This window comes from Amblyomma maculatum, chromosome 1, assembly GCF_055883805.1.
Source record: "Amblyomma maculatum isolate TAMU_Amacu chromosome 1, ASM5588380v1, whole genome shotgun sequence".
Lineage (NCBI taxonomy): Eukaryota > Metazoa > Arthropoda > Arachnida > Ixodida > Ixodidae > Amblyomma > Amblyomma maculatum.
In genome coordinates, this window is record NC_139344.1 from 312,005,593 (window position 1) to 312,031,819 (window position 26,227).

General features: G+C 48.6%; 1 protein-coding gene and 1 pseudogene across 4 annotated transcripts in view; one reads left to right on the forward strand and one right to left on the reverse strand.

Moving 5' to 3' along the window:
• Positions 1 to 749: 749 nt before the first annotated feature.
• LOC146207104 (uncharacterized) lies at positions 750 to 3,598 on the forward strand (annotated as a pseudogene).
• Positions 3,599 to 5,312: 1,714 nt separating this feature from the next.
• Positions 5,313 to 26,227, reverse strand: part of LOC146207105 (uncharacterized) — a 74,377-nt gene continuing 53,462 nt past the window's right edge. For 2 of the 4 annotated variants that reach the window (XM_084600160.1, XM_084600128.1), the window contains 4 exons: positions 22,891 to 23,449; positions 22,148 to 22,323; positions 12,556 to 12,654; positions 5,315 to 6,508 (listed from right to left, as the gene is read on the reverse strand). In XM_084600160.1, coding sequence (XP_084456286.1) covers positions 6,386 to 6,508; positions 12,556 to 12,654; positions 22,148 to 22,323; positions 22,891 to 23,449 — 957 coding nt within the window. In that variant the 3' untranslated portion in view covers positions 5,315 to 6,385. Of the gene's footprint in view, positions 6,509 to 8,510; positions 8,663 to 12,555; positions 12,655 to 22,147; positions 22,324 to 22,890; positions 23,450 to 26,227 lie in introns of all 4 variants that reach the window. The other 2 variants (XR_014706512.1, XM_084600246.1) reach the window with 2 other exon arrangements.

Below are 26,227 nucleotides of genomic sequence, written 5' to 3' on the forward strand. Positions count from 1 at the left end.
CCTGAGAGCGCAACTCGAGCCTGTCGATCGTGATCCAACGATCCGAGACAGGCGTACCTTGCGGTGGTTGCCCACTCTCTCTCAAAGGAACCCTCTGGTCACTGCGAGAGAGAGATCACAGCACGCCCTTGCGTGCTTGCGGCGCGCACTCCGTGTCACTTGTGCGTTTGTATATTGTGTGTGTGTGTGTGTGTGTGTGTGTGTGTGTGTGTGTGTGTGTGTGTGTGTGTGTGTGTGTGTGTGTGTGTGTGTGTGTGTGTGTGTGTGTGTGTGTGTGTGTGTGTGTGTGTGTGTGTGTGTGTGCGCCGCTGGAGGATGGCGTTTCAATAAACGTCTCCTTCGTGAACTTGGGGGTTGGTGTCCTTGCAGCGAAGTGCTCTCCTCCCGGTGGAGGTTGAATGCGCGCTGCGGTGTTTCAGTGTGCGCGTGGTAACGGCTGATCGGGGCTTCGGCTCGCGCGACGCTCGAACCCGCGGTGGTTGGTGGCCTATGTCCACGTAGAAACCACAACTGGCGCCCAACGTAAATTGTCCTGGCTCTTTGAGTTGGACTGCATATCGGCCGAGCCGGTCGCCTTGACGATCAAGCTCTTGCACCATGCCTGCCGCCCCCTGCGGGGCACACGGCAGCGAATCTGAAACGCGATATATGTCGGCTCCTTACGCAGTCGTAGCGTCTTTTGATCCGTTGGATGCTGTTCCTCTGAACAACCAAACACAGTGGCTGGCCGCCGGCCTCATTGGGCTATACGGCAATGCCGCGAGTAACGTTGATCACTCGGCTCCCATTGGAGCTTTCTCCGGACCACCCTGTGGTGGGACCGCTACACAGATACCTCCGCTGTATCAGTTTTCCGCCCATGGCGGAAGCAGTTCGCGCGATGCCGTCGCTACCGGCAGCTACGCGCAACAGCAGCCGTGCCCCGCTAGCAGTCAGTTTTGCTCGGTGAACGGTGAGGCGTTGGCCGGACTCCCTGCGGAGACCGCGCCGCTCATCGAACTGGAGGACCGTTTGCCTTCTTTGTTCATGCAACCCGCCCAAACCTCCTCTGAGGGAAGGACGCAGGCGCTGCTCACAAGCGCTGCCCAGATGATTCAGTCGCTAACAGGGGCGGTTGAGGCGCTTTCGGCCGCGCCGAAGTTGTCTCACCCCGCGGTCATGTTGCCCATGCCGACGTACCGCGGCTATGATGATCCTATCAGTGCCCGGGATTTCATTGATTCCCTCGCCCATTACCAGAGAGCTATGGGTTTCCCTGATGAGGTAGTGCTTGCACGCATCATCCCCGCAGCGCTGACTGTCACGGCAGCTGGTGGTACCGGCTTTCCGGCCACCGAGCAGCGACTGTCGAGGAGTTCCGTGCAGCATTCATGCGGGAATTCCTGCCCGCTGACTATGAGCGTAGGATGCGGCGAGAGCTGGAGCTCCGCACACAGGCCCCGGACGAGTCGCTCCAGGAGTTTGTGCGGGCGATGGAAGACCTTTTCTCAATCGCTGAGCCAACAGCCTCAAACGAGGAACGCGTCGAAAGAGTGATCAGGCAGGCACATCCGACTTTTTCGGCATACCTGCGCGGCGGCCGATTCCGAGATCTAGAGGAGCTGGCCGCCGAGGCAAAGCGCATTCAAGGCGACATCCTCGCCGCGCGTGCCTATCGCCCGCCACCGCCGGCAAGCGAGGCCCTTGAGCCACGCTGCGCATGGAGAGGGGCCATGACCCTTCCTCACCGGCGTGAACCCGCACAAACTGCCTTTGCAGCCGTTGGCGGGCGAAACGACGCTTGGGAGCTGAGCGAAAGAGCTCTGGATCCTTACTCGTACGGAGGATGTGGGATTCGGGCTTGCTGCGGCTGTCCTTTGCGCGGCCGCCGCCCGCTTCCCAGTTGTTCTCCCCGTTCCCTTTCTCCCGCCTGAGGCGGCGGAGAGGAGCTCGGACGACTTGTCACTGTCGTTCGGGCCACAGCTCCGCCCTGGCGTCCCAGTGGCTGTTCTCATTGGCGCCTTTTGGCGGGAACACGGCACCGCTTCGACGGCCGCGCTCGCGCGACTGTCCGAGCGGAGCTCAGGGAGAGACCCCTCCGAGACATCGTAAGGTGCGTACGCTACTGTTCTTGTCTGCCGGCCGTTGTCCGCGCAGACCAGTGTGTACTCGAGTTCGTCTGCTCCGGGTCGTACCTGAGAGCGCAACTCGAGCCTGTCGATCGTGATCCAACGATCCGAGACATGCGTACCTTGCGGTGGTTGCCCACTCTCTCTCAAAGGAACCCTCTGGTCACTGCGAGAGACAGATCACAGCACGCCCTTGCGTGCTTGCGGTGCTTGCGGCGCGCACTCCGTCTCACTTGTGCGTTTGTATATTTTGTGTGTGTGTGTGTGCGCGCCGCTGGAGGATGGCGTTTCAATAAACGTCTCCTTCGTGAACTTGGGGGTTGGTGACCTTGCAGCGAAGTGCTCTCCTCCCGGTGGAGGTTGAATGCGCGCTGCGGTGTTTCAGTGTGCGCGTGGTAACGGCTGATCGGGGCTTCGGCTCGCGCGACGCTCGAACCCGTGGTGGTTGGTGGCCTATGTCCACGTAGAAACCACAAGGTATAGCACTATAGCCAGAGGTTCGATAGTGTCCCTTCTTAAATCATTTCCGGCTCTTTGCCCCTTTTTTCAGCTTCACTTCGAAAAAGCTCTGGTTTCTGCAAGAGATTCCTGAAACACTCGCTTCTGTTATGAATGCCATATTTTGTTCTCGGTGCCCTCTTACTGTAGTACTAGAAAACTCGTTTTACTGAGCAAAATATTTCAGTGCAGCTGCCCTATCGATAATAAGCTCCGCGTTTAAGGGTGTGTGACCAGAGAGGAACTCCTGTATAAAAAACAATTTAGGCGGCGTTCAAAATTCACTGGCATGCTGCTTTGCTTAGGAAAGAGAACTGTTGGAGAAAGACAGAAATGGGAGCAGTGTGAAAATAAAAAAACTGGAGAGAGAGACTCATATTCCTCCATTAAATGCGTACTAAAGTGCATTTGTATCTCGTGAAATGAGATGTATAGTCTGAAAAAATTGACAATGTGAAAAATGCCCGAGGGTGACATGCAAGAGCATGCCAAGATGTCCAATGTCATTTAAATACGCAAAGAAAGTCCATTGCATGTCTCTGTGCCTAGAAACTTAAAATGCTGCCCATTGTTAGAGTGGGCTTGTTCATTCATAGGACATATGCTCATCAGCACATGCAGGGCACTAAAGCATGAATATGTTCTATGGTTCAGATTGAGTTGCAGTTTTCACAATGCGGACTGCTAATATGATCTGAAGCGGTATTGCAGTCTGTTTGTAAATGCAAATTTCCGGTGAAGTCGGTGGTAGAGATTTTCCAGATGGCAAAGAATTATGGGAAGGAGCCTATCTCGTGTGCGAGTTCACTGAGTAAAGAAATTGGCAGTGATATGTCGGCAAACCCCAGAGAAAGCAATCCTTTTAGCCAGTTGGAACGCATGTATTTCTGATGTAAGTGACCTTTAAGTGTCCCCATACAGCTACTCAATCCCTTAATCCTGAGGTCACACCCATCCCACCACCAATCGGTCACTACCATCTGCCAATGTAGGGTTGTCCTTTGCAATTAACAGTATAGCATCAAGATATCTGCAGTCGCATGACAATGCTTTTTCTTTGTTCACCTTTGTGCAGAGAAAGGCAGCGAAATTTTTTGGAAAAAACAGCTTTGAATACTTGCTAGAAAAGTATAGTTGCTTTAAATGTGGCTCAACATGCATGTTGGAAGTGTGGGGCCTGCCCTGAAGATACAGCGCTCTTGCGTGGCCTAGATTTGAAGAAACTTAAAGCATACCTACCTGTACTGTACTTGTATGAGAACCATTTGTGATGATGCCCAAAGCAAGCTCTTATTGGCTCTTTCACTTCACATCTTGAACATAGCTTGAGGGTAGAAATCGCAACTCTGTCACAATATGAAAAGATTAGGAAGAACTCTAGTATATATTTGCAGCTCCAGTCCTCTGTGATGCTGACACACCAGAACAAAAAGGGAAAAAATTGGAATTCTCGGTGGACACCTGAACCTAAGGGAAGGGAGGGGCCATTTTAGGAGGAAGAAGTGCCATAGTGGAGGGACATGAAATAATTTCTTTACCATGCACAGACATTGCACAGTGCATTTCACTTCCATCGAAACGTGGCTGCCGTGGCTGGTTTCAAACTCTTATTCTGGTAGCTAGCCGAGCATATTAGCCACTGAGCTACTGCACTGGGTCTGATGGGCAGTAAAATTCAATACATGGTCGCCCTTCGACATAAGGGTTTAAATATATTGATATTGCAAGGAAGAAGATGATACAGCGCCGACACTAACGACGATGAAGGCTCCGATCAGCTGGCACGCGCACTGAGAGCTCGGACTGTCTTGTTCGGACGAGATTGTGCTTCGCTCTACGGTTGTCTTGTGTCACCAGTCGCCGTCTCCAGTCCTTCGAATAACCCCCAATAAACGCCTCTTCAATATTTATATTTATTGAATATATACCGAGAGCTGCTGGCAGCAATGAATGCCAACAGCTCTCGGTGGTGTGGGCCATGGGAGACTTAAGTACAGCACAAGGAAGGAAGGAAGGTGTTTTGTTTCACCAATACAGTTCCCTGTGTGCACATGGAAAGATGGCAGGTGTCGTGCCAAGTAGTACTGTGCAAGGATGGCCACTGTAGGTGCTGGAATGGACTATTTGTTATGAGAAAGTGCTGCACTAACCACATGGATGGAGTTGTGCCATACTGGCAAGGAGTGGGCACAGTGGTTTCCGACAGTTGGCAGCAATACACCTTGCACTGTCAAAGAACACCTTGGGGCATGCTTTAAAAGGTTAGGAGAGTAGATAAGTAGGCCAGTTGCAAGTACCACCCTTTGTTGCCCTCTGTCATGTCTGCTGCAGTTTTTTTGTTTACCTTTCTCATCGCAATTTGCACTCTTGAAACGTGGCGTTCAATCCATGCTAAACAAGCCATGTTTCAAGGCCTTGTATGGCTCAATAACAAAACACAGCATTTGTCCTCGAAGGATGGTACCAAAAACCTCTGACTGGTGAAGAAGGACTATGACATCATCACCCCAGAGGCCAATCAGCAAGCGGTGCCTAATTCAAAACGTCCTCTTGGCCCATGTGATGTCACAGATCAGACAAAAATTGTCTGGATTGTTGCTGAATTTTCCTGCAAGCCTTATGCAATTAAAGAAAAATAATTGATCTGAAAATAAAAATTTGGTTAATCGGGATAGGGTGAGTATTGAACCAGAGGCCTAAAACTGCGAGACGGGCAAGCAGTCGTAATAACTTTAATAAAACAAAAGAGTTTGAGGCATGCAAGCCCCTGGGACCCCGCACGGCCCCACTACACTCAAACGTTCGTGTTGCTATGGTTCATGACAAGCTTAGATGCCCAGCAGCCATGAAAGCTTGTTGGTCCAAACTGAATAAAATGTGGAACTAGTGAATGTGCGATGCATACAGTAGTTGGTGGTAGTAGAAATAGAAATGAAAAACAAATATCACGAAGCAGCAGGACAGGCTGACAAGCAGTTCAGGTGTTTTCATGAAAGCCAAACAACAAACTATGGATACAACATCTTCTAGATTTCTTTTATTAATAATCAGTAAAATGCTAGTGAAACAAGCAAATGACCTTGGCAGCAGACTAATAAATAAGCCAGCAAAGATAAGTCAAAGACAGGGCTTTCTGCATGTCAGATGGCTAGCATGTCAAGAATGTAAAAAATGGCCTAGACATTGACATGAACAGGCAGTCAAGCATTTCACATGCAGCTGATCAATACAAAGGCATGGCAGAACTGTCTATGAAAAATGACAAGCAGAGCACGTTGGTAGGAAGAGCATCGTTTGTAGCAGATCTCTTTTTCTATCTCGAGTTATATAATCACAACGCACACATAACATGAGAATAATTCAAGACACAGCATTTGCTCTTATATTGTGTCCCATGATGTCTAATAATAAAGTGTGACAAAGATCAAATAATCTGACCAGATACTAGACTGCAACCAGAAGCAAAAAGTTGGACATCCTTATTTGTCATTCTTAAATAAGTGGTTAAGTTGCCACCACACACTTTGCACAGGCACCAGTAATGTGGTTCCCTTACATGCATGTGAAAGGTGAACACCAGTGCCACTTGTGATGGAACACATGCACTACCGGTGATACACACTGGCACATTTCTCAGTGCACTGCACTGGAAGTTGCGCATCACACTCAGTGCTCGTGTGAATCACAGCTGCACAAAAGCCGTGTTGTCAATAAATTGCACTGTGTTGTGCATACACAATGTTGTGCCTTAAGGCTTTAGGAAAGTTTCCCTGAAGCAGTCACTTTATCAGTTCACTATAACAGTTTTCACACACTCGGACAGGCTTCTTGGATGATGCAGTCGCTGCACTTTTTGACGAGCATTCGTTGCAGAAGATGTTTCCACAGTTTCGGCAGTGGTGCTGCAAGAAAATGCATGTTTTCATGCATGTTTATGCATGCAGAATAAGGCAACTAATCTGCTCATAAAACCCAAATCATTCAATGCATCAGCTACAGCATCTCAAAGATGATCTTGTCATCTCAATTTCCTTCCGTTAGTGTCTGCTACTTCATTGAAGCATGTCTTGCCAAAAACTCATTTTACCATTCCAGCTGAAGCATAGTTTGTTCTGTTGGGTCATGCCTCTGGCAGCTGGCAAACATTTCAACTCAGAAGGATGCTCACCAAGCAGCAAAATACCGATATAGGCATAAATCTTGGCAGAAAAGCCCAACTACACAGGTATTGTAGACAAGAAAGTTCTGTGCTCAAGCATCCTAGACTCTGAAACTGCCAAGATCATTTCCCACGTGGGCCCACTTCCTAGATCAAAATGACAACATAGACATTCTTGGTGACCTCAGCAAACTGAATCCAAGATGCACAATCACAATCCCGCAGTTCAGGCCATACAGGCATAATGCCACGAAAATAAATTTATGCCACAATACAGACGACAAGCAAACATCAATACAGTTCCTTACAGGTGCTACTGCTGTGGAAAGACGTTTGTACTCTGCCTAATAATGGCCATCTATGACTGTTACTACAAAGACTGTGATACTAACTGCAGTGTCAATGTCTACATAGCTTGCGCCAGCACCTGCAAAGCTACAGTTGTAGTGGGCGAGGGTACTGTCCATTCCCATTGCATCTCACAAACGGTACGATCAAGGGCTCAGCAGCAGTGAAATTGCAGACTGCATTCCAAATAATCATCAAAGTCAGCGTGATGTCTTCCAACATGGGTGGCAAATGGCTTTGCTTGCTTTCCTGCAAGCCTTTGGACGCTTTATACGATCGTCCTCTGCAGCAACTTTCATGAACAGTATTCCAATACGAGCCTCCTAAACCCAACAGCAGCGCCTTCTCTCTCTCAATAGTAAGCAAATTGCCTGGCACTACTACATGAAGGAGGATGTGCGGCAGAGCGACTCCACATTCTCTTTCATTCTGACCAAGAGTGGGACTGGCAAAGCCCTGGATAAAAGCGAAGTCACCATGCTTGCAGCATGCTTTTCAATAGCTGAGGAAGCTGTTTTGAAAGCTCATAATGCCTCTTCTACTACAACAACAATACTGGTGAATACAGACAGCAGGCACTGCGGGTCAACGTATGGTTGAATGTCCTGCAATGGACACAATCACTGGCCCGATGAAGAATACGCAGGAGGGAGGATTGAACTAATGCCAAATGCAGAAACTGAAAATCTTGCCGATATCCTGTCTTTCTGAACCGCATTCATAATAGTATCGACATTGCTAACAGCACGGTCACCGGAACTGCGGGTGCTATAAACACTGGGATAGCTAAACCCAAAATCTGCCTTCCAATGCACCTTCTGGCCGCATCTGGGGTTAAGACAGCTTCTTTACTAGCAGGCATGCCATTTTGCTGCTTTCGATGTATACCACTTCTGCCGGGCAACTTGTAAACAGTGCCGCAATAATGCTAAAACAGTACCTTTTGACGTGTCACATCTCGGCCACACGCAGAATTGCTACTGCATCAGATAGTTTTGGCAAGAAGCACTATGCATTAAGTCAAGCTGACTAATATGCTCATCAGTGAAAACAGCCCCAAACTAGATGGCATTTCGATGTAGTTTTCCTGAGCAATGGCAGCGCCTGGGTGTTGACTACTTTTGCAGTACTTTTCGTATGCAACTGTGAATTTGGTTAGACGGCCCATATCCAGAATAAAAGGACATCCCACTGATCCTGTTAGTTAAAAACTATAGCCCTCAAACATATCTCCCTACACTGAAAGCAGTTTCCAATAGTTCCATCACAATACATAAAACTCAAGGCAGCGCACACAATGCAGAAAACCTTGCATAAAGCACAAGGTGCTGTCTCAGGATAGTAAAAGTGGGAAAAAAAGGGTTGATGCGCATTAAATGCGAGTGAACAGACCTCACCTAAACCACTTGTTTGCACTGCGGTCACCCTGTGAGTCAAATGTGCTCTATGCTCGTGTGTCCAATGCAGTCTTGTGGCAGGAGTCAATTAGGGCCAAGCACCTTCACGTGCTGGTTTGCTCCCCTGCTCATTGATCAGAGAATTTCATGCACTGCACAAAAAAGAGCAGCTCACATTCACTCCGGAAATCGTGAAAGCCACATGGCCCTCTAGTTGTAACGTCCATGCCACGTCCAGCTTGCGTGCAGGACAGCGGTGCATAAAATGTTGGCTAGCATGCGCTTGCGTCTAGCATCGTGCTAAGGTGTGCCCAGGAAGTGTTCTCGGATCTGAAGCTTTAGTGATTGTCATAGTACACTGTATCATCTGCCTAAAGATGTGAGCATGTTGGATCCCTGCCGGCCCAACTCCGATGGCACCTTGCTCAACCGTTTTCCCCACTAGAAGGACACACACGTGTCCTTCGAGGTTGGTAACACCATGCAGAGACATGCTATAACGCACAACGTGTGCACAGCTGGGCATGCGAGCGGCCCTAAGGCTTGCTTTAGGTTGTGTCATTTCGCTGCCTGGTGATGAGCACGTTGAAGTTGTCGAACGGGTAGAACTTACTCTACAAGTTCACAGCAACATCATGGTTCCTGCTTCGGGCACATGCTGAATGAGCAACAGAGCTGCGCGCAAAGATGGTGGAGGCTCTACACAAAGCGCACCGGAATTCGAGCACTGCAGTGTAGCCCGGGGAGGACGCTCTTGCCCGCCAGCAAGCAGCGGCAGCGAAAGGTCAGGCTCGACAGTTGAGAATCGCGACGCGTTACAACATGCGCCCACGGCAAAAATAACTCTGACCAACACTCGCGGTGTAATTTTTTGTGCTGATTATGAACGGAACACTCTGTCGATATTCAGTGCACTTCGCTTTCAGATCACGCACGTGCTTTCTCTTTAGAGAAAATCGAGTGGTGGTAGATTTGGGAAAACGAATAGTATAGAGGCAAAAAGTAACTAGGAAAAAGACAGCCTTGCGGCCAGCTGAGAGAGGAGCCAATGGATGCTACGACAATGACCGTTTCGGTGCAGTGTCGAGAGCCAAGCAATTCAGAAAGTGGCCGCATTCCTGAACCCAGAGCTTAATGTCACAGCCAAGGAAAAAAAGGAAAAAAGGAGAGAGAAAAAAAAGAATCTGTGACCGGTCCCAGTCGTCCACGGGGCAGGCAAGCAAGAGTTCGAGGAACAGGCACCTACGTCTACCACAGTGAAGGCAGCTGCAAAGAAAAACCGCCTTGGCGCCACTCGGGAGTCGCAACCGCGGCTTCACCAGCAGCAGCAGCTTGGCACCCTGCTGCGCACACTTTCAGCTGCATCGGCGACAGAGGGGAAAAGAGGCAAGCAAAGAGAGCATGCTGTTCCATTAACTGGGGCCTGCCATAAATTACACAATGGAATGATGGAGTACATAATTGCCTTCTGCCTGCTTGCTGCCCTCGCTTCCCCAGCAAGCTGCTCTGACCGACTGATGCTGAAGGAGCCGGACCTGCATTTGCTGCGGTCATCGAAAGTGCACCCTTCGCTCCATGATCCTCTCAGATGGTCGTCGGTCCTCCCTTCCTGTTCGGCAACCATAGCCTTCTGCAGAGACACTGGTGGCTGTGAGCTACCTGCAACTTTGATATATTGGCACTTTTCTTAAATGGATTTGAAAGAGTTTCGGCGTTTAGCCAGCCCCACTCGACACATCCTTTAATGAACGCGGCGACATCTTAGCCATACAGCAGTTTTAAGGAGACGGAGGTGAAAGACACATGAATCCCGTCCCACTATAATGGCTGCACATAATTATCATGCGAGGTAACGCCCGCACTGTTAAGGAGGATGGTGAGCGGAAGGCACTCCGGCCACCCCAACTGCCTCCTAGTCTCCCGCGCCACCGGCATATCTGGGGGATCTCCTCTGCACAGTCCGGAGGAGCGCGCCTCCTGCGATTCCCTCTGGTCTTTCGGCATATGCCGCGCACATACCATACACACGTTGAGACTTTCTGCCGAGGAGACCACCACCGTCACCTGAATCACCTGGCCATCTTACGCACTTACTGCTGCAGGCCGTCAGTGCAAAGCCACGCGATGTGAGCAGAACGTTGTTCTCCCCATGCACTCCTTTTGGTAGTTTTTTTCCCCCTCACATGCGATCAGGACGTTCGCTTGCTACAGCGATTGTTTCTGGAGTGTCGTGTTTTGCCATGTATATTTATTCGGGCACAATAAAGTCTGCTTTGAGTACGCAAGTCATGCTTGTCCCGCCGTGGTGGCGACTTCTCACACCACGGGTTCGGTGTTACATTTCTGACTGTTACAGTTGGCACGCTGGGGTTAGAAGGCGACTTCCGCGTTCTGTTCTTTGGAGCGTTCTTACAGGAATAATCCCCATAAAGGCATGGCAAGCATGGCTGAAGAGGCCCGTGACAGACCCATGCAAAATGCCGAGTGGTGCTTTCGCAACCCTGACATCGTGCAATCGCAAGGTCAGCTTGGCGAAACGGCATCGAAACTGAAACCACCAAACTGTCAACAGACACCGCAGCTAGACAGTGCCTGCTCTTGCTGGAAGCCCGATACTGGTAGCGGTGAATAATAACGAGACTAGAACCAAAAATTTAGGCTCAAAATTGTTCAGATCTACATGTAATACGAGGTCGAAATCTGTCACTATGCGGGTTTTTATAGTCGGGTAAAACCCACTCTCAGCACCTTGTATGTTCACTTGAGTGAAGTTATCAGCACCAACAGCCTGCACTTCACCATTCAAAAGACAACTATCTCTTTACAAAACCATCGGTAAGACACCATCCCAATGCATTGCCTCGCCAGTATGGCCCAAGCTCCCATTACTGTAGCTGCTAAAGAGCTGAATCTGTGCTGTGCCTTGGATAGGTCCCACTGGAACTCTGCTGTGGAGTTAAATGTCCAGCTAACAGAGAGCTGCCCTCCATCAAGATGTCACTGCAGCAAAAGTGCCATTAATTAATAACCTAGGTGAGGCCTGCCCTGCAGCATTACTGTGTAGTGGCGCATACATTTCACTTCAGACGACCTTTGAGCAAGCTGCTGCCATCACTATTTGGAAAATTCCCTCAGACGTACAGAATGACACCACTAAGCATCCAACATTCACACTTCAAAACAGTGCTGGCCAGGGTCAACAAGCAAAACACGTGCATAAATATCGCCTTCACAACCAAGCAGCTACAGCCGCCAATCAATTTTTCAGACTTTGCAGGACCCAGGAAATGGTCCGAATAATAAAACAGTCTGAAAAGTCCATCAAATTGACAAAAAAAGAAACAAAAAGAAAAAAATTTATGCGGAAAATCAGCTTTACACATCATCACGAACTTCACCGCTCCTTATGTTTCATTTATATGTCAATAATAGGGAGTTACAGCACACCGTGATCTGCTACTGTGATCTTCCGCGTGCTGTCCATGAGCACATGATCTGATAAGGTGGGCACAGCAGCCAGTGCGCACACTCTGATTGGCGCCGACGCGGCAGGCATGAGTGTTGCTGAACAGCAGGCAACTCGCTCAAGACATGCGCAGTGGTAGAAGAGGATCGTGCTAAGCTAAAACCACTAAAGCCCTCCAGCCAGTCATACTTTCTTCAGGACCATGCCACTTACTGTCACACAGCTGCAGGCCATGCTCATACCACAAATGAAAGCACATACCACACAAAGCAATAACATTCAGTTTCTATGGTTAACCACAGACCACAAGATGGAACTCGAGGGAAAAGAGTGAGTGGAACAAAAGTCGGAAAAATCGGTCGGCTACTGTGTTCCATGTATTAGTGTCCAGCGTCTCTGATAGCCTGAGCTGCTTTGGGACGCTAAACTCCACAAACTAAACCAAACATAGTGCTCACTTCTCTGACCACAAGGCTATGATGGCCGCAACGAGTTTAGCACCTTCACTTTAGAGAAATGCCGACAGATACGGGACATCCCATGAGGTTTTTGCCCAACAGACCTCACCACAATGCTCACCTTTCGAATGGTGACAGTAAAAAGCTTCTCACATCCTGTGCAATGCGTGACTTGTGAATCATCTGCCCACTTTCGGCCCTGATGCTTAGCATTGTCCATCTGCATAGAAGAAGGGTGCAGGTGATGGCAAACACGATGCATCCCACAATGGGCATCTTCCAACCATTTCAAATTTTATGCATTATTTACCAAAGTGCAAATGCATTAAACATTTTTGCTTGCAGGGTTCAGGCAATGCTCACTGCTTTGTGACTCCCAGAGTAAAGGTGAACCAAGAAAAATAAGGCAAAAGAATGCAGATAGTCCTTCCTTTTCAACCTGGAGAGATTGTGTCTGTGGTGCCAACTGGGCCTGCCTAGGGCTTCCTTATGCAACTTGCCTATGCAGCCATTTTGTGTCTACCTGCTTTTTCTACTCCAGTGCAAAACTTTTCAGGGTAACAGAAAGACCAGCCCATTCACAAGGAGAACAGTTACACGGCATAATGAAAGAAACACACTTGAATTTTAAAAGACGAAAATTGCCACTACATGCACGAAGGAACAACAGGGGCAAAAAAAAATTATTTTATTGCGCAGGAACAGACATAGATGCACCATCTGTATTAGACCTGTTTCTTGTCGGCACAGTAATTCTTCGTTGAAACCCTGAAATCCACATTTTTGAAGGCATTTCAGACCACAGGATAATATGCTTTTCGATGCAGGTGAATGTTCTTTCACAACGAGAAACGCAAGAATGCTTTGTTCCAGTCTTTTCTCACGCTAGCGACGTTGATATATTAGATACAATAGATGGCTCCTATTCCGACTTCGTCTCTCCTTGTCATTCTAACCGCAGTTCTGTTGACCAGCTATGGCAGTTTTTCCAGGATTTGGTTTTGAGGTGCATAAACGACTTTGTGCCCATTAAGCAAAAGGTATCGCGCAAATCTAGCCCTTGGAATAATAAAGAAATCGTACAGATTGGGCGAAAGTTGAAAAGTGCAAGAAAGCAACTTAAGCGACACCCGTCTGCGGCCAACGCGATGGAAATGGGCAATTTGCGCGCAATGTTGAAAGAGAGCATTAAGAGGGCCAGAGCTCATTATCAAAATGTGTCCCTGAAAAATTTTCTGCGTTCATCCCCAAAGAAATTTTGGCGCCACAATTTGCCAAAAAAAGCATCATTGGGAAGCATGTGCCTGAATAACGAGTTGTGGTGTTCCCCTAGCCTAATGTTGAGACACCGCCCCGTTTGCCCTATGTAAACACCTCCGCAAGACAAAGGCAGATTATATACCACGCCGACCCCACACGGTACAAATGGGGAGTAGCGCTTAAAGGAGCAACCACGCCATAGCATTCTTGACATTTTGAAGGTTTTTATAGGTTGCCTGAATAACGTCGTCACAACTGACAAATCCGAAATTTCAAATGCCCCCAATGATTACTTTTACTAGGTTTTTACACTTGATGATGGCTCAAGGCCATGCTTTAACCACTACAAAGAAATCCCAGTTATTGGTAACGTCTGTGCTAGAGAGGAAGGTGTGCTTTCATTATTACTCAATTTAGATGCCAAGAAGTGGTCTGGTGTAGATGAAATACAGAACTGTTTTCTAATAAGGTATGTCGAATGGTGTGCGAAAATAAAATTACAAAGGTTCAATGCTGCTGAACCAAATATTGAGCGAAAGCATTAGCTGCAGGTGACCGAGCGTTCTTCTCTTTTTCTTCTTCCCCAGCCCACATATAAAGCCCCGCTTTAACCAACCCATATGAACGTGCCTTAGTGGCCTATAGGGGTAACGTGAATGCCAGGGTCCTATCAGGCCGATTCTGACATAATCGTCCCATGTGAAACGAGATACCCAGGTTGGCAGCTCCTGCCAGCCCGTGTCTCACGTGGGTAAGACATAACTGCGGCCGGGTCACGCAAAGGTTTGGAAGTGCAAGTAGTATTGCTTTCGCAATAAAACCTGGCCATCATAATAAACAAATAATTGGCATGCGCCAAACTTCCAGCCGACTGGAAATATGCCCAAACCACCCCTGTACCTAAAGCTGCCGACCAGTCGCAACCTGCATGCTTTAGACTCATTTCACTTTCACACACTTGTGCAAAAACCCTGGAGCATATCATTTCCAAGCATATATCTCTCTTTCTTCACAATCACGAAATACTAATTGCTATGAGGCAGCACGGTTTCTGGAAAGGCCTGTCCACTGTAACCCAGCTGCTCGAAATGATTCACAATCTCTCTTCAGCCTTAGATAATCGTAACCAGGTCGACATTATCTTTTTAGACTTCAAAAAAGCATTCGATCGCATATCCCATTGTAAATTACTATTGAAGCTAAAAGTGCTACTGAAAAATGACACCCTGCCTGCATGGAGTGAAGCTTATCTGTTGTGTCGTCATCAGTGGGTAATGTGTCCTCTAGAGCTGTTTTAGTTGAATCAGGAGTTCCTCAGGGATCGGTACTTGGACCTCTGTTGTTTTTGATCTTTATTAATGAGATTGCTTATCCCAGTGAAAATCAAATGTTTTGCAGATGACTGTATACTTTATAATGAAATCAATAGTCCTAAAGATCAAGTATATTTAAACACATCACTGGTAAAAATACAAGAATGGTGCACCACATGGCAAATGGCTATTAATCACCATAAGACGGTCGCAATGACTGTCACTCGCAAAAAGCAGCCTTTTCGCTTCACATACTGCATTGGCAACCATGTTTTAATAGCAAGTTATAAATATCTTGGATTAATAATTACAAGCGATCTGAGATGGAATTAGCACATAGAATGTGTTGAAAAAAAGGCAATGGAACACTGGCACAATCAGCACGCGACATAAAAAACTTTTGGCATTTAAAACGTGCATCAGACCGGTATTGGAATATGCTGCCGTTATTTGGGACCCCTGCACACAAACTAACATCGCCAAACTGGAAAAAGTACAACGTAAATTGCTAACGTTTATTTATAATGCATATAAGCGGCGCACATCCCCAACCCAGCTCCTATCAGATGCAAGTTTGGAAAGCCTGGCTTCAAGACATTACCAGGAAAGGATGAAAACCTTTTATTTGCTTTATCATGACCAATTAGGAATTGACAAATTGAAATCATTAATCCACGCGCAACACATTCATATTACCCTAAAAACGTTAAAGAATACTCATGCAAAACTAACATTTTCAAAGAATGATTCTTTCCTAAAACGGCTCGCCAGTGGAATGCCTTATCTGTTAAAGTTGTCCAGTGTACAAGTGTATCATCATTCTGTACCGTGCTGTCTGAACACTGAATGCGTTTACTAAACTGCTTTTTACTGACATGTATTCGAATTTTGGCATCAAGCTGTATTGCCTTTGAGTTCTGTTGCAACCTGTTTCTTTGTACATTCTTTCTCTTTCTGCAAACAAATTTATTTATCGCTGGCCTAACGATGGTTTGGTTTTATGATTAACTATGGTTCCATGGATTTACTTATCTTTTTTGCTACGATCCTATGTATGCATTGTATGCCTACTCCTGCATAAAGCCCGAGACCCAGGCTGGCAGTATGTTTGATTGATTGAATGTCCTTTATTGAATGGGAAGGCTCATGGCCATGGATGGGGATAAAGGGGAGTAGACATAATCTTCATTGTTTAGGTCGTCACTCGAATCACATTGCTCTAACCAGGCCACTAAGCGAGCCATACTTGGCAAATATCATCTGTGTGTTAGCATCAGTTTCTAGAAGGGAACGGTAGTTCAAGCGGTAGGGTTCGATCTCGGGGCGTCCAGTAGAAAAAGCAGGGCATTCCCAAAGTAAATGAGATATGCCGCCGCAGGTTAGAGTCGTACAGTGGGGGCACGTAATCATTTTCTCCTTATACTGACACCAGCGGGCCATAATACGTGGCGTGTAAGCCGCATGAGCGATGAGCTTATTCAAAAATACTTCTTGACTTTGGGTGAGGTGGGTTCTTCTCGTAAAAGGTGGGTCTGGTGTGGCCACCTGCATGCGATGCTGACTGAGGCTACGAATACTGGTCCGAGTATAGTGCATAAGGGCCAGAGAAGGGGTGAGTTGCCCGCCCAAGGTCGAATAAGGATGAAGCAAGGGGGGTGGGGAAGTTGGACATCCCACCTGCCAAGGCAGCCGCATTGCCCCCTGATTCGTCCGAGTGACCTGGGGTCCAGTGAATAGCGACAGTTCTGGTCGCGAGTTGGTGGCGGTTAAGGAGGCGCTGTATAGCCGTAGCTGTTGCATCTTGTGAACCCGGAGTAGCGATTTCCTTGTAAGCTTCAAAGGAATCAGTAAGAATACGTAGTATGTTTCTAAATAAATAAAAAATCTTATAGCATGTGACTTGTTACGCACCATAGATAAAATTGTACTCTCTTGCTGTGAACCTGACAGAGCTGTTGCTCATGCCTACAGTAAAATCTTGATGATACAAATTCCAAAGGAGCGTGCAAAATATTCGTATCATCCCGAATTCGTATGATCCAAAACAAGCCAATTTCAACATGAAAATGAACACAAAAATGAACCAAACTTTATTATGGCAAACTATTTCAGGCAGAAAATGTCCGCAATGCTTGTCAGCACTTTTTTGCCATTGATGTCGTGGACAAGCCCTGCCTGAAATGCATAAAACTATGCAGCGGCTTAGTCGCTCATGCTGCCGACACTTACGGCGCGACACAGAAAGTCCGGAGCATAAAGAGTATCTGCCGTTGATGGCGGCTGATCATACTTGTCAGCGTCTTCACCATTGCTGTCAGGCACATGTTCGCTATCATCTGCTTCGCTGACTAAGTTTTCAATAGACTTTAGCCCGCAGGTCGCCACATTGTCTTCAGCGGTAACAAATTCTCGAACCCAAGCTCGAGTTTCCAGGCTGTCCCAGCAATCAATCGTCACCTGGCTCTTGATAATCTCCCGCCGAAGCCGCATCAAGCCGATGGCAAATTCGCACTTTCTAAAACAGTTCGAGATTGTATCTGCAATTACATCATCCCACAACATGGCCAGAAAGTGCAAAGCATACAAGAGACTGATCCACAAGTTGGCTTCCTTACGGTCAATTTTCGCCAGCAGATGCCTGACTAAAAGTCCTTTAAAATGATATTTTACATTTTGAATTATCCCAGCGTCCAATGGCTGCAGATGGCTGATAGTGTTTGCCGGTAGGAACCAGACTGTCATGTTATTAAATGTAACTTCCTTTGGGCGGGCAGAGAACTGCTCCATGAAAAGCAATATTTTCTGGTTTCTGGACGCCATTTTGAGATCAAGGCTTGTCAAGAACTCGTGGAAGAAATCTGCTGTCATCCACGACTTTCAGTTACTTTTGTAAGAGACAGGCAAACGTTCCGCCGATCGGAAGCACCTTGGTTTCTTTGACTTACCAATGACGATAAGCTGGAGCTTCTCGGATCCATCAGAATTACAGCAAAAATTACTCTCTCCTTGCTTTTTGGTCACCCTGGCATGCTTGGCCTTTCACACAAATTTCTGTCTGGTTGAAGGCTGAAGAAGAGGACTGTCTCATCGGCATTAAATATGTCGTGTGGCGCGTACTTCGAAATCAAGCGCCGGCAGCGTGCTCAGCCACTTGTCAACAGCTGCCTTGTCTGCTTTTCTGCCTTCACCAGAGACGACCTGGTAGAAATGTCCGTGCCTCTCTTTAAACTGGTGCAGCCATCCTCAGTAGGCTTGGAAATTTTCAATTTCAAGCGAAACTGCCTGTCGGCTTTTTCATGCAGCACCTTGCCGTCCACGTTGACGCCAGCCGCTGTCACTTCGCGGAACCAAGTCAGCATGACTTCTTCCAGCTTGGCATGGGTCGCCGTTTTCGCCTGCTTGACATTCACACCGAAGTGCTGCGCATTCTTTAATATGACCTCTCACTGCCCAACAATGATGCAGAGTGACTATGGTACTACAGTCGAGCCCACTTATAACGGCCCCACTTAAGACGAACTTTTGCTTATAACGAACGAGACCGGAGCGACCGCCAAAATATACATTACTTCAATGACACAAGATCGCACGTATAACGAACGTCCATGAGCGCTGCCGATCGGTTACAGCGAACAGACGGCGTAAACTCGGCGCCCCGATACGAGATAATGATGGGCTCCCATCCCTTTTGATCTGTTTTCGCAATTCTTCTCGCAAGCGAGCTACCCTTCGCTCGCCGACGCGCGCTGCCTACGAGTGTCGGCGCGTGGTGTGGCCTCCAAGGCCAAGCTGCCGCCCCTCCTCGCAACTCCGCTCCCCTCTCCTCTCGCCATTCCCTCGTCTTCGCCTGTCTCCACGGCGCCGGCCGCCGGCACAGTCTTCGAAGTTTCGTCGTTTCGTTTCCTGGCTGTTCCATTGAGCGGCCGTGCCAGGGGCGCGGGGTGCCATGAGGCAGGCCTCTCCATACGCGAGCGGTTGTACTGTTTGCACGGGTGGACTGAATGCGCCGCTGCATTCAGTATGGTGGTGACGGTTCGTGGCCTCCGAGATTTGCGGAGGTAATCTCGGAGGCCATCGGCGGTTGAAAGCAACTACGGTAGGAGCCAACAGGTGGCAGCACTGACGCTCAGGGATGCCTCTCATTGGTCTCCCCGCTGCATACCATGCCCCGCTGTGTGTCCGTTCCGTTCCATTCCTTAGGCACTTCCTCGCTTGCCTCGCGTGATTGTCGCACGTGCGCACGTGCTCCGTCAGTTGCGGCGCTTTGTTGTCATTTTCGTGTGTGTGGTGTGAGCGCTTCGTCTGTCGGGCCTGAGTCGTATAATTCGGGATGGCGAACGGGAATTGCCTGCCTCCAGCGGTCACGAAACGAAAAGCGCTGGACATGGCAACGAAGCGAGCAATTGTGACGGAACTGTCTCAAGGTGCTAAAAATTGCGAGCTGGTGAAGAAGTAAAACGTGTCGAAATCAACCATCTCGACAATTCTGAAGAATAAGGAAAAGATTGCCAGCTCCGACGCCAACACAGCGGACAGAAAGCGCCTGCGGAAGGCCACCTATGCGGACGTAGAGGATGCGCTGCTGAAGTGGTTCGTCGACGCACGGGCTCGCAACATTCCGATAAGTGGACCAATGATGCTGGGCAAAGCCAAAGACTTCGCATTCCTACTAGATTTTCCCGACTTCTGCCCAGGCAATGGCTGGCTACATCGGTTCAAAGTGCGGCATGGGATTGTTTTTAAATCGATTGTCGGTGAGGCGCGTTCGGTAAGTGACCAGGACGTTGCCAATTGGCTTGCAACAAACCGAGCCATTATTGCAAGCTACGCGGAGCAGGATGTGTATAACGCAGATGAAACTGCATTATTTTATCAGATGCTTCCAGACAAGACGCACTCCATGAAAGGGGAGTCATGCGCTGGCGGTAAATACAGTAAAGTGCGCGTTACAGTTCTTCTGTGCACTAATATGAATGGCAGCGACCGGCGCATGCCGTTTGTAATCGGAAAATCCAAGAAGCCACGTTGCTTTCAGAACCATGTACCCGTGCGCTACAGGCGCGCTACAGGCACAATACTAAGTACTGGATGACATGGGATTTATTCACAGAGTGGCTGGGCGAGTTTGACCGCGACATGCAGAGGCAAAGCAGGCGCGTGCTGCTGTTGCTCGACAATTGCTCAGCGCACCACGTGCAAACGTCTCTGACGGCAGTGACTGTACTTTTTCTGCCGCCCAATAGCACTTCTAAAGTGCAGCCTCTTGATTTGGGCATAATACGCTCCTTTAAGGCATCGATAGGCGCTGCATTGTGCAGCACTTGGTCATCGCCGTTGATCGTCCGGCCGCTAACTTGCCGCTCCGAGTTTCATTGTATTCAGCCCTTGAGATGGTGAAGGCGGCCTGGGCGGAGGCGACGACCGCTTGCGTGCGAAACTGTTTCCGCAAGGCCGGCTTCGTCGACGCAGTACCGGACGGGGCCTGATGCCTCCGATGATGATGATTCCGGCGGCGATTTGTGGCAGTGCGTCGTCGACTCCGACATGGGAGGCCCTGGCATTGGTTGGCAGGATTTTATTTCTGCGGATGAAGACGCGGATATTGCGGAACCGTGCACGGACGAAGGCATCGTTTCTGAAGTGCGGGCCGAGAGCGACGCGGAAGAATCAGATGAAGATGAAACGTCTGAGCCAGCACCCGTAAGCACATCTGTAGCAATGGGCTATATAGAGGGCCTCAGACAACTTGTCTATGCCAAGGGACTCGGCGAAGAGCACGCTAGTGCTTTAAATAAACTGGAGACCGCCCTCATCGCATCTGCACTGCAGAAACAGACGAGCATCACAGACTTTTTTGCTAAGAAATACATTTCGTGTTTTGACTGGCAACTTTTTTTTTTTCTCTCTTTTTTAGTTTGTGGTCCAGTTACTACGAACTTCGGGATATAACGAACGGACGCCGCGTGACGCTCAGGTTCGTTATAAGCGGGCTCGACTGTAACCCCAGCTCTTTTGCTAAGTCGACACGCTTCTTGAGCTTTTCGTCAACCTTCTTCAGAACATCAAGCTTCTCCTTAAAAGAGAGGGCTTTCCGCTTCTGCGACATGTCGGCAGCAGCGAACGCTTGCGTCATTGTCACTTTTGGGTATTTCACGTCACAGAGAAGCAGACAAAGAAGCGGCGAACGAAGAACTGCGGTGGACGTCACAACAAAAAACACAAAAAAGTGGCAAACGGAGAACGAGAACTGCGACGGCAGCAGCCAGGCCAGTGGCATAGGCTTCCCGGGAGCAGCCGGCGAGACAACTTTTCTATAGACCAATAAGAAGCAAATGGTTGACGTACATGACCGGGCACGTGACTCGCCTCGGCCGTCCTTGGCTCATCGGGTTGCTACAGGTTATGAAAGGAAGGTGGGGGTAGGGTGGCTAGCGGGAGTAGAGAGAAGAGGCAGCGGCCGGTACTCTTTCCCCCTCTGAGCTCGGTTTGTGCATTTGTACAACATGCGTATCATCCGAGGGGGGGGGGGGGGGATGAGGATTCAGCGGCGGCCGCGGTGGGTATGTTGCCCTCTTGAGACCAACCGCATCGACCCGCTCGCATGCGCCGCTGGTTTGCACGGTTCATATCCGTGGCAGGTTGTGTTCATATCACTCAGAGTCTTAATGTATTCTGTACAATGTAATCCGTTCAAAGCATTCTTAAAATTCGTATTATTGAGATTCTATTATAATTTCTTGATTTTAAATGCTTTCAGGATTTTTCTTTCTCCCTGTGTTTTTCTGTGACCAATGACACTGACATTATCAAAGAGCTGTGTTACCTAGCATGACAGCATGCTAGATAACACTGCTAATTGGTTAAAATACTGCAACTTGTACCCCCCTTTTTCAATGACATCAACATCATTGGTCACAGAAAAACGTAGGTAGAAAGGGAAATCCTGGAAGCATTAAAAATCAAGAAATCAGGCATCAGCACCAGCAGGTTGACAGCAAGAGAGTACAATTTTACGAACGGTGCAAAGCATGTTACATTCTATAAGATGTTGGTCCTGTTGTTCCTTCGTACATGTAGTGGTAATTTTTGCTGTTAAAGGTGTTTGTTCTCCTTGTGAACTGTTTAGTAACCGTTTATCACCTGCAGCAGCTGGTTCTCCCGGCCTAGCTCATGCAGGGCAGCCAGGGTGTCATCAAGTCGACGCCTCACATCAGCGGCACTGGTCCTCAGCGTCTCAGCTTCAGCCTCGCTCCGTAGGCATCGGTCCAGCAGGGCCCTCCGCTCATCCATGGCATTGTCCAGCTTGGCCTCCAGCTCTGCAGATGCCAGAGAGAGAGGGCCACCTGCTGCACTCAGGCTGTTCAATTTCATGCTTACAACTCGTCCTCTTGCACTGAGCTGCTGCTCTCACCACAATGCAGGAACATGCTAACAAGGAAAAATAAGCCTTATTTGCAGTAGGGCGCAAGATGGAGACCAGCACTGCTAGTTATGCTGTGTTGAACTCTGGCCACACATGTAGCACAATGTTTTCATCTTCAGTGACATCACCATAAAAAGGACACAGGAGCAATCAAGGTTAACTGCCATATGAAAGGATTTATTGAAAGAGAACTTGTAATGAAACTACACTGGTATTACTTAAAGGTTGAAATAGTGAACAAGTGTAGGTGAATCACCAAGCATGAGCAACCAAGATGCTGTTGTGACAACTATAGCCCATCTGGCACATCCACAGAATTTTGTTGATATTAATGTCACTGTTAGGGCCTAACACAGAACTAGCTAACACAGCTGCAGTGTCTTAAGAGCAGACGTGCTAGTGCTAACACTGACGTCTCAGTCTGCAATTTTTTTAAACCTTAATGAATATCCCTCCTTACCCAGCTTGTCCCCCTGAACAGCGTCCAGCTGGGTCTGGGCAGCTTGGCGGGTGGCCTGCTCAGATGCCAGCTGCTCCCGCAGGGCTTCCACGGCCGCTTCCTGTCGGGCACTGCGCTGCTGCTCTGCCTCCAGTTGCAAGCATGCCTCGGCAGCCCTGTTGAGCACCCGAGTGAGCTCTGCCTGGAGACCCTGCAGGACCTGTTGGTGGTTGGAGGCCTGGCAGTCACGCTGTTGCTGGACTGCGGCTAGCTCTGCCTCAAGAGCAGCTCGGCCGGTCTCGTGTGCCGCGTGGCTCTTGCGCAGCTGCTCGGCCTCCAGCTCGAAGGCTGCCCGATCGGCCTCGAGCGCCACCTGACTGTTGCGCAGGTTGCCCACTTCCAGCTCGAGAGCGGACAGCTGGTCAGCCAGGCGACTCTTAGCCAGATGCAGAGCCTGCACCGCCTGTGCCAGCTCCACCTTCTCGGCACGACCGGCCACCAGCTCCTCCCGGCTGGCCTGCGCTTCCCGATGGCTGGTGGCCAGCTGCTCCCGGCACTGGCACAGCTCACACTCACACTCCTGGGTCATTCACAGGCCAAGCAGTGCAATCAAACGGGCAAACGACATCACGTATCCCCCCTTGAGTCGCATTATTAATGGACCAAGAGACAGATATTTGCAATGACAGCTTAATAAGCACTGACAAAGAAGCAGCCAGATCATTTAGTCACTAACTGTCCTGTTTTCAGCCTGTCGTTCTTTCTGTTTTGTTGAAACAATTATAAAAGAAAAATACCCTCACAGAGTGCCTGGTTGTGACATCATGACATGAACTGCTTTTGGGATGAAGATCGGCAGTGACCAGGATGGCCTGCTTTCAACAGAGTCTCTCCGCAAACTCTAAAGGCAGCTTGAAAAGTTGCTCTGGCATCAGTAAGGTGTGTTTGTATCATACAGACTCAGATGAGCAACAACGCTTTGAGCTGAAATGCTTCAATCCAGGTAGGACACACAGTCTACATTTCAGTGGTGCTCTCAGATGCATTTCATAATTAATATCAACCCCTTCGGGACTGCCCCATTATGATTTTTCACCTGCTGCCAAGCTAAAATTCCTACGCACTGGAATACACTTTCACTTTTAGACCAGCTTGCATTTTTCTAAGCAACAAATGGGGCCAGCAAAACAGGGCCTGAAATTTGCGTCAGGTTGTCAATCGCACTGTTCAGCCACTTCTGAATTTTTTGATGATACCAGTAGCGAAGACAACTTTACAAGCTCCAACTTCACCTTGGATAGGAGACCAAAAATTTGGGCCATTAACTACTGGCCAAATGGGAGAAACTTTAAGTTTCCACCTGCTCTGGAGGCATTGTCACCAAACGTTCACATTATTTCATCACTCTTTGGTAGGGTTTCTGCATGGTAACAATACCCTGCCACCACAGACACTTGCAGAGTTATCTTCATGACGGGAACCTGGTGTGCATGTAATGCTCAGAATCAGTTATCTTCGCAAACTGCCCTCTGCAATAGTCGACTGTGCTAATGAACAAGAGAAAATCCAGGTACAGTTTCTTGCAGTAAATTTGTGTCCCAATGTTTTCCAGAACTGAGTGGCACAAACACCTGTTACAGAAGCAAGTGGGGAACACTAGTGCCAGCCATATTTTTTTCTCGCTTGGAGTTAGAAAAGAGGCAATGTACATTTTGTGTATTCTGGAATTTTTTTATTGTGATTTCTGAGCATTTTCGAATTTCAGTTTGTTATCAAGTTTAGGAATTTGAAATTTTTATTCTTTGCAGCCCATTTATTCAGCTGCACATGGATATATGGCGTAACAGGGTTGTGCAGAAAAAATTAATGAAAAACGTTTTCTACCGCTGTTCAGCCTGTTTGTTTGTGGTTCCTTCTGGACGATTCTCTTAAACTAATTAATGCGTCCTTTTATTTGACGGATGTGGCCAAAACGTGGTTCCTAAATCATGAATCAACGATTCCGGACTGGGCTACCTTTAAACAAAAGTTGCGCCAGATTTTCTGCGCTCCTACTGTTCGCACGGAGTCCGCCAAGAAGAAGCTAGAAGCCCGACTTCAGCGGTCCAATGAGACCTATACCTCTTATATAGAAGATGTTCTCGCACTTTGTCGGCGCATAAATGACACCATGCCAGAGGCCGAGCGAGTTCGGCACGACCTTAAAGGTATTGGACCACTCGCCTATAACGCCCTGGCCGTGCAGAACCCTACCACGATCGACGCCATCATATCGACTTGTCAACGCCTTGACGAACTACAGTCAATATGCCTGCAGCCTGATCCCACTTCATTTGGTTTCACTGCCGATGCTGACCTCCGTGCGCTTATTCGCGGATTAATTCGTGAAGAGCTTTCGGCTCAAGGTAATTTGTGCCGCCCTGCATCTGAGCCACATCCTTCAAGTGCCGGCCTGCGTAGCATTGTCAAAAGAGCTGGCCTCAATGACCTTTCCCCCCCCCCCAACACAGGTCGCTCCTACCATCTGTCAGGTGCCAACGTACGCCCAGGTCACATCCTTGCCGCCTGCAGTTGGAGCGCCTACGCCACCAGCGCCTACCACCTGCCGAGGCGCCGACATACTACCCCACCTGGCGCCCAGCCCACCCAGTTTGTTATTACTGCGGGTACCGAGGCCATATTTCCCGCTTCTGTCGTCGCAGGCTCCAGAATGAACGCCGCGACTGCGACTCATTTGAAGCAGACTACCCTCCTCGCTTCTCCGGCTCTAACCACCGTTCATTCCCTGATTATCCCCGACGTTCATCACCCCCGCCAGAAAGCCCCGCTCCGCCTGCTGGTTACAGGCCTTCAAGACGCCGTTCTCCTTCGCCTTTTCGCCGCTCAACCTCGCCTCTCCGCCAAGCTTCTCTGACGACCCCCCGCCTATCGAAAAACTGACCACTGCAGTTTTAGGAGGGAAAACTGCACTCTTCGGCCATCCCAAAAATCCTCCGGAACGTCCCTGGAATATTATTTTAGTTTGGGTTGAAGGTTTATCTGTTGAGGCTTTGATTGACACGGGCGCCGCTGTTTCTATGATGCACACTGACTTGTGCTCCCGGTTGCGAAAAGTGAAAACGCCTTATGATGGACCTGAACTTTGTGGAGCTAATGGTGCAATAATTCGGCCTTTTGCTAAGTGTACTGTGCAAGTTTTTGTTGATGGTGTCCGCCACCATGTACAATTTGCTGTGCTGTCACCGTGCGCTCACCCAATTATTTTAGGCTGGGATTTTCTGTCTGCCGCATCAGCCAGCATTTCGTGTCGTGACAGGGTCATTTACATGAACGAGAGAGTTCCGTCTCCTGAACCTCC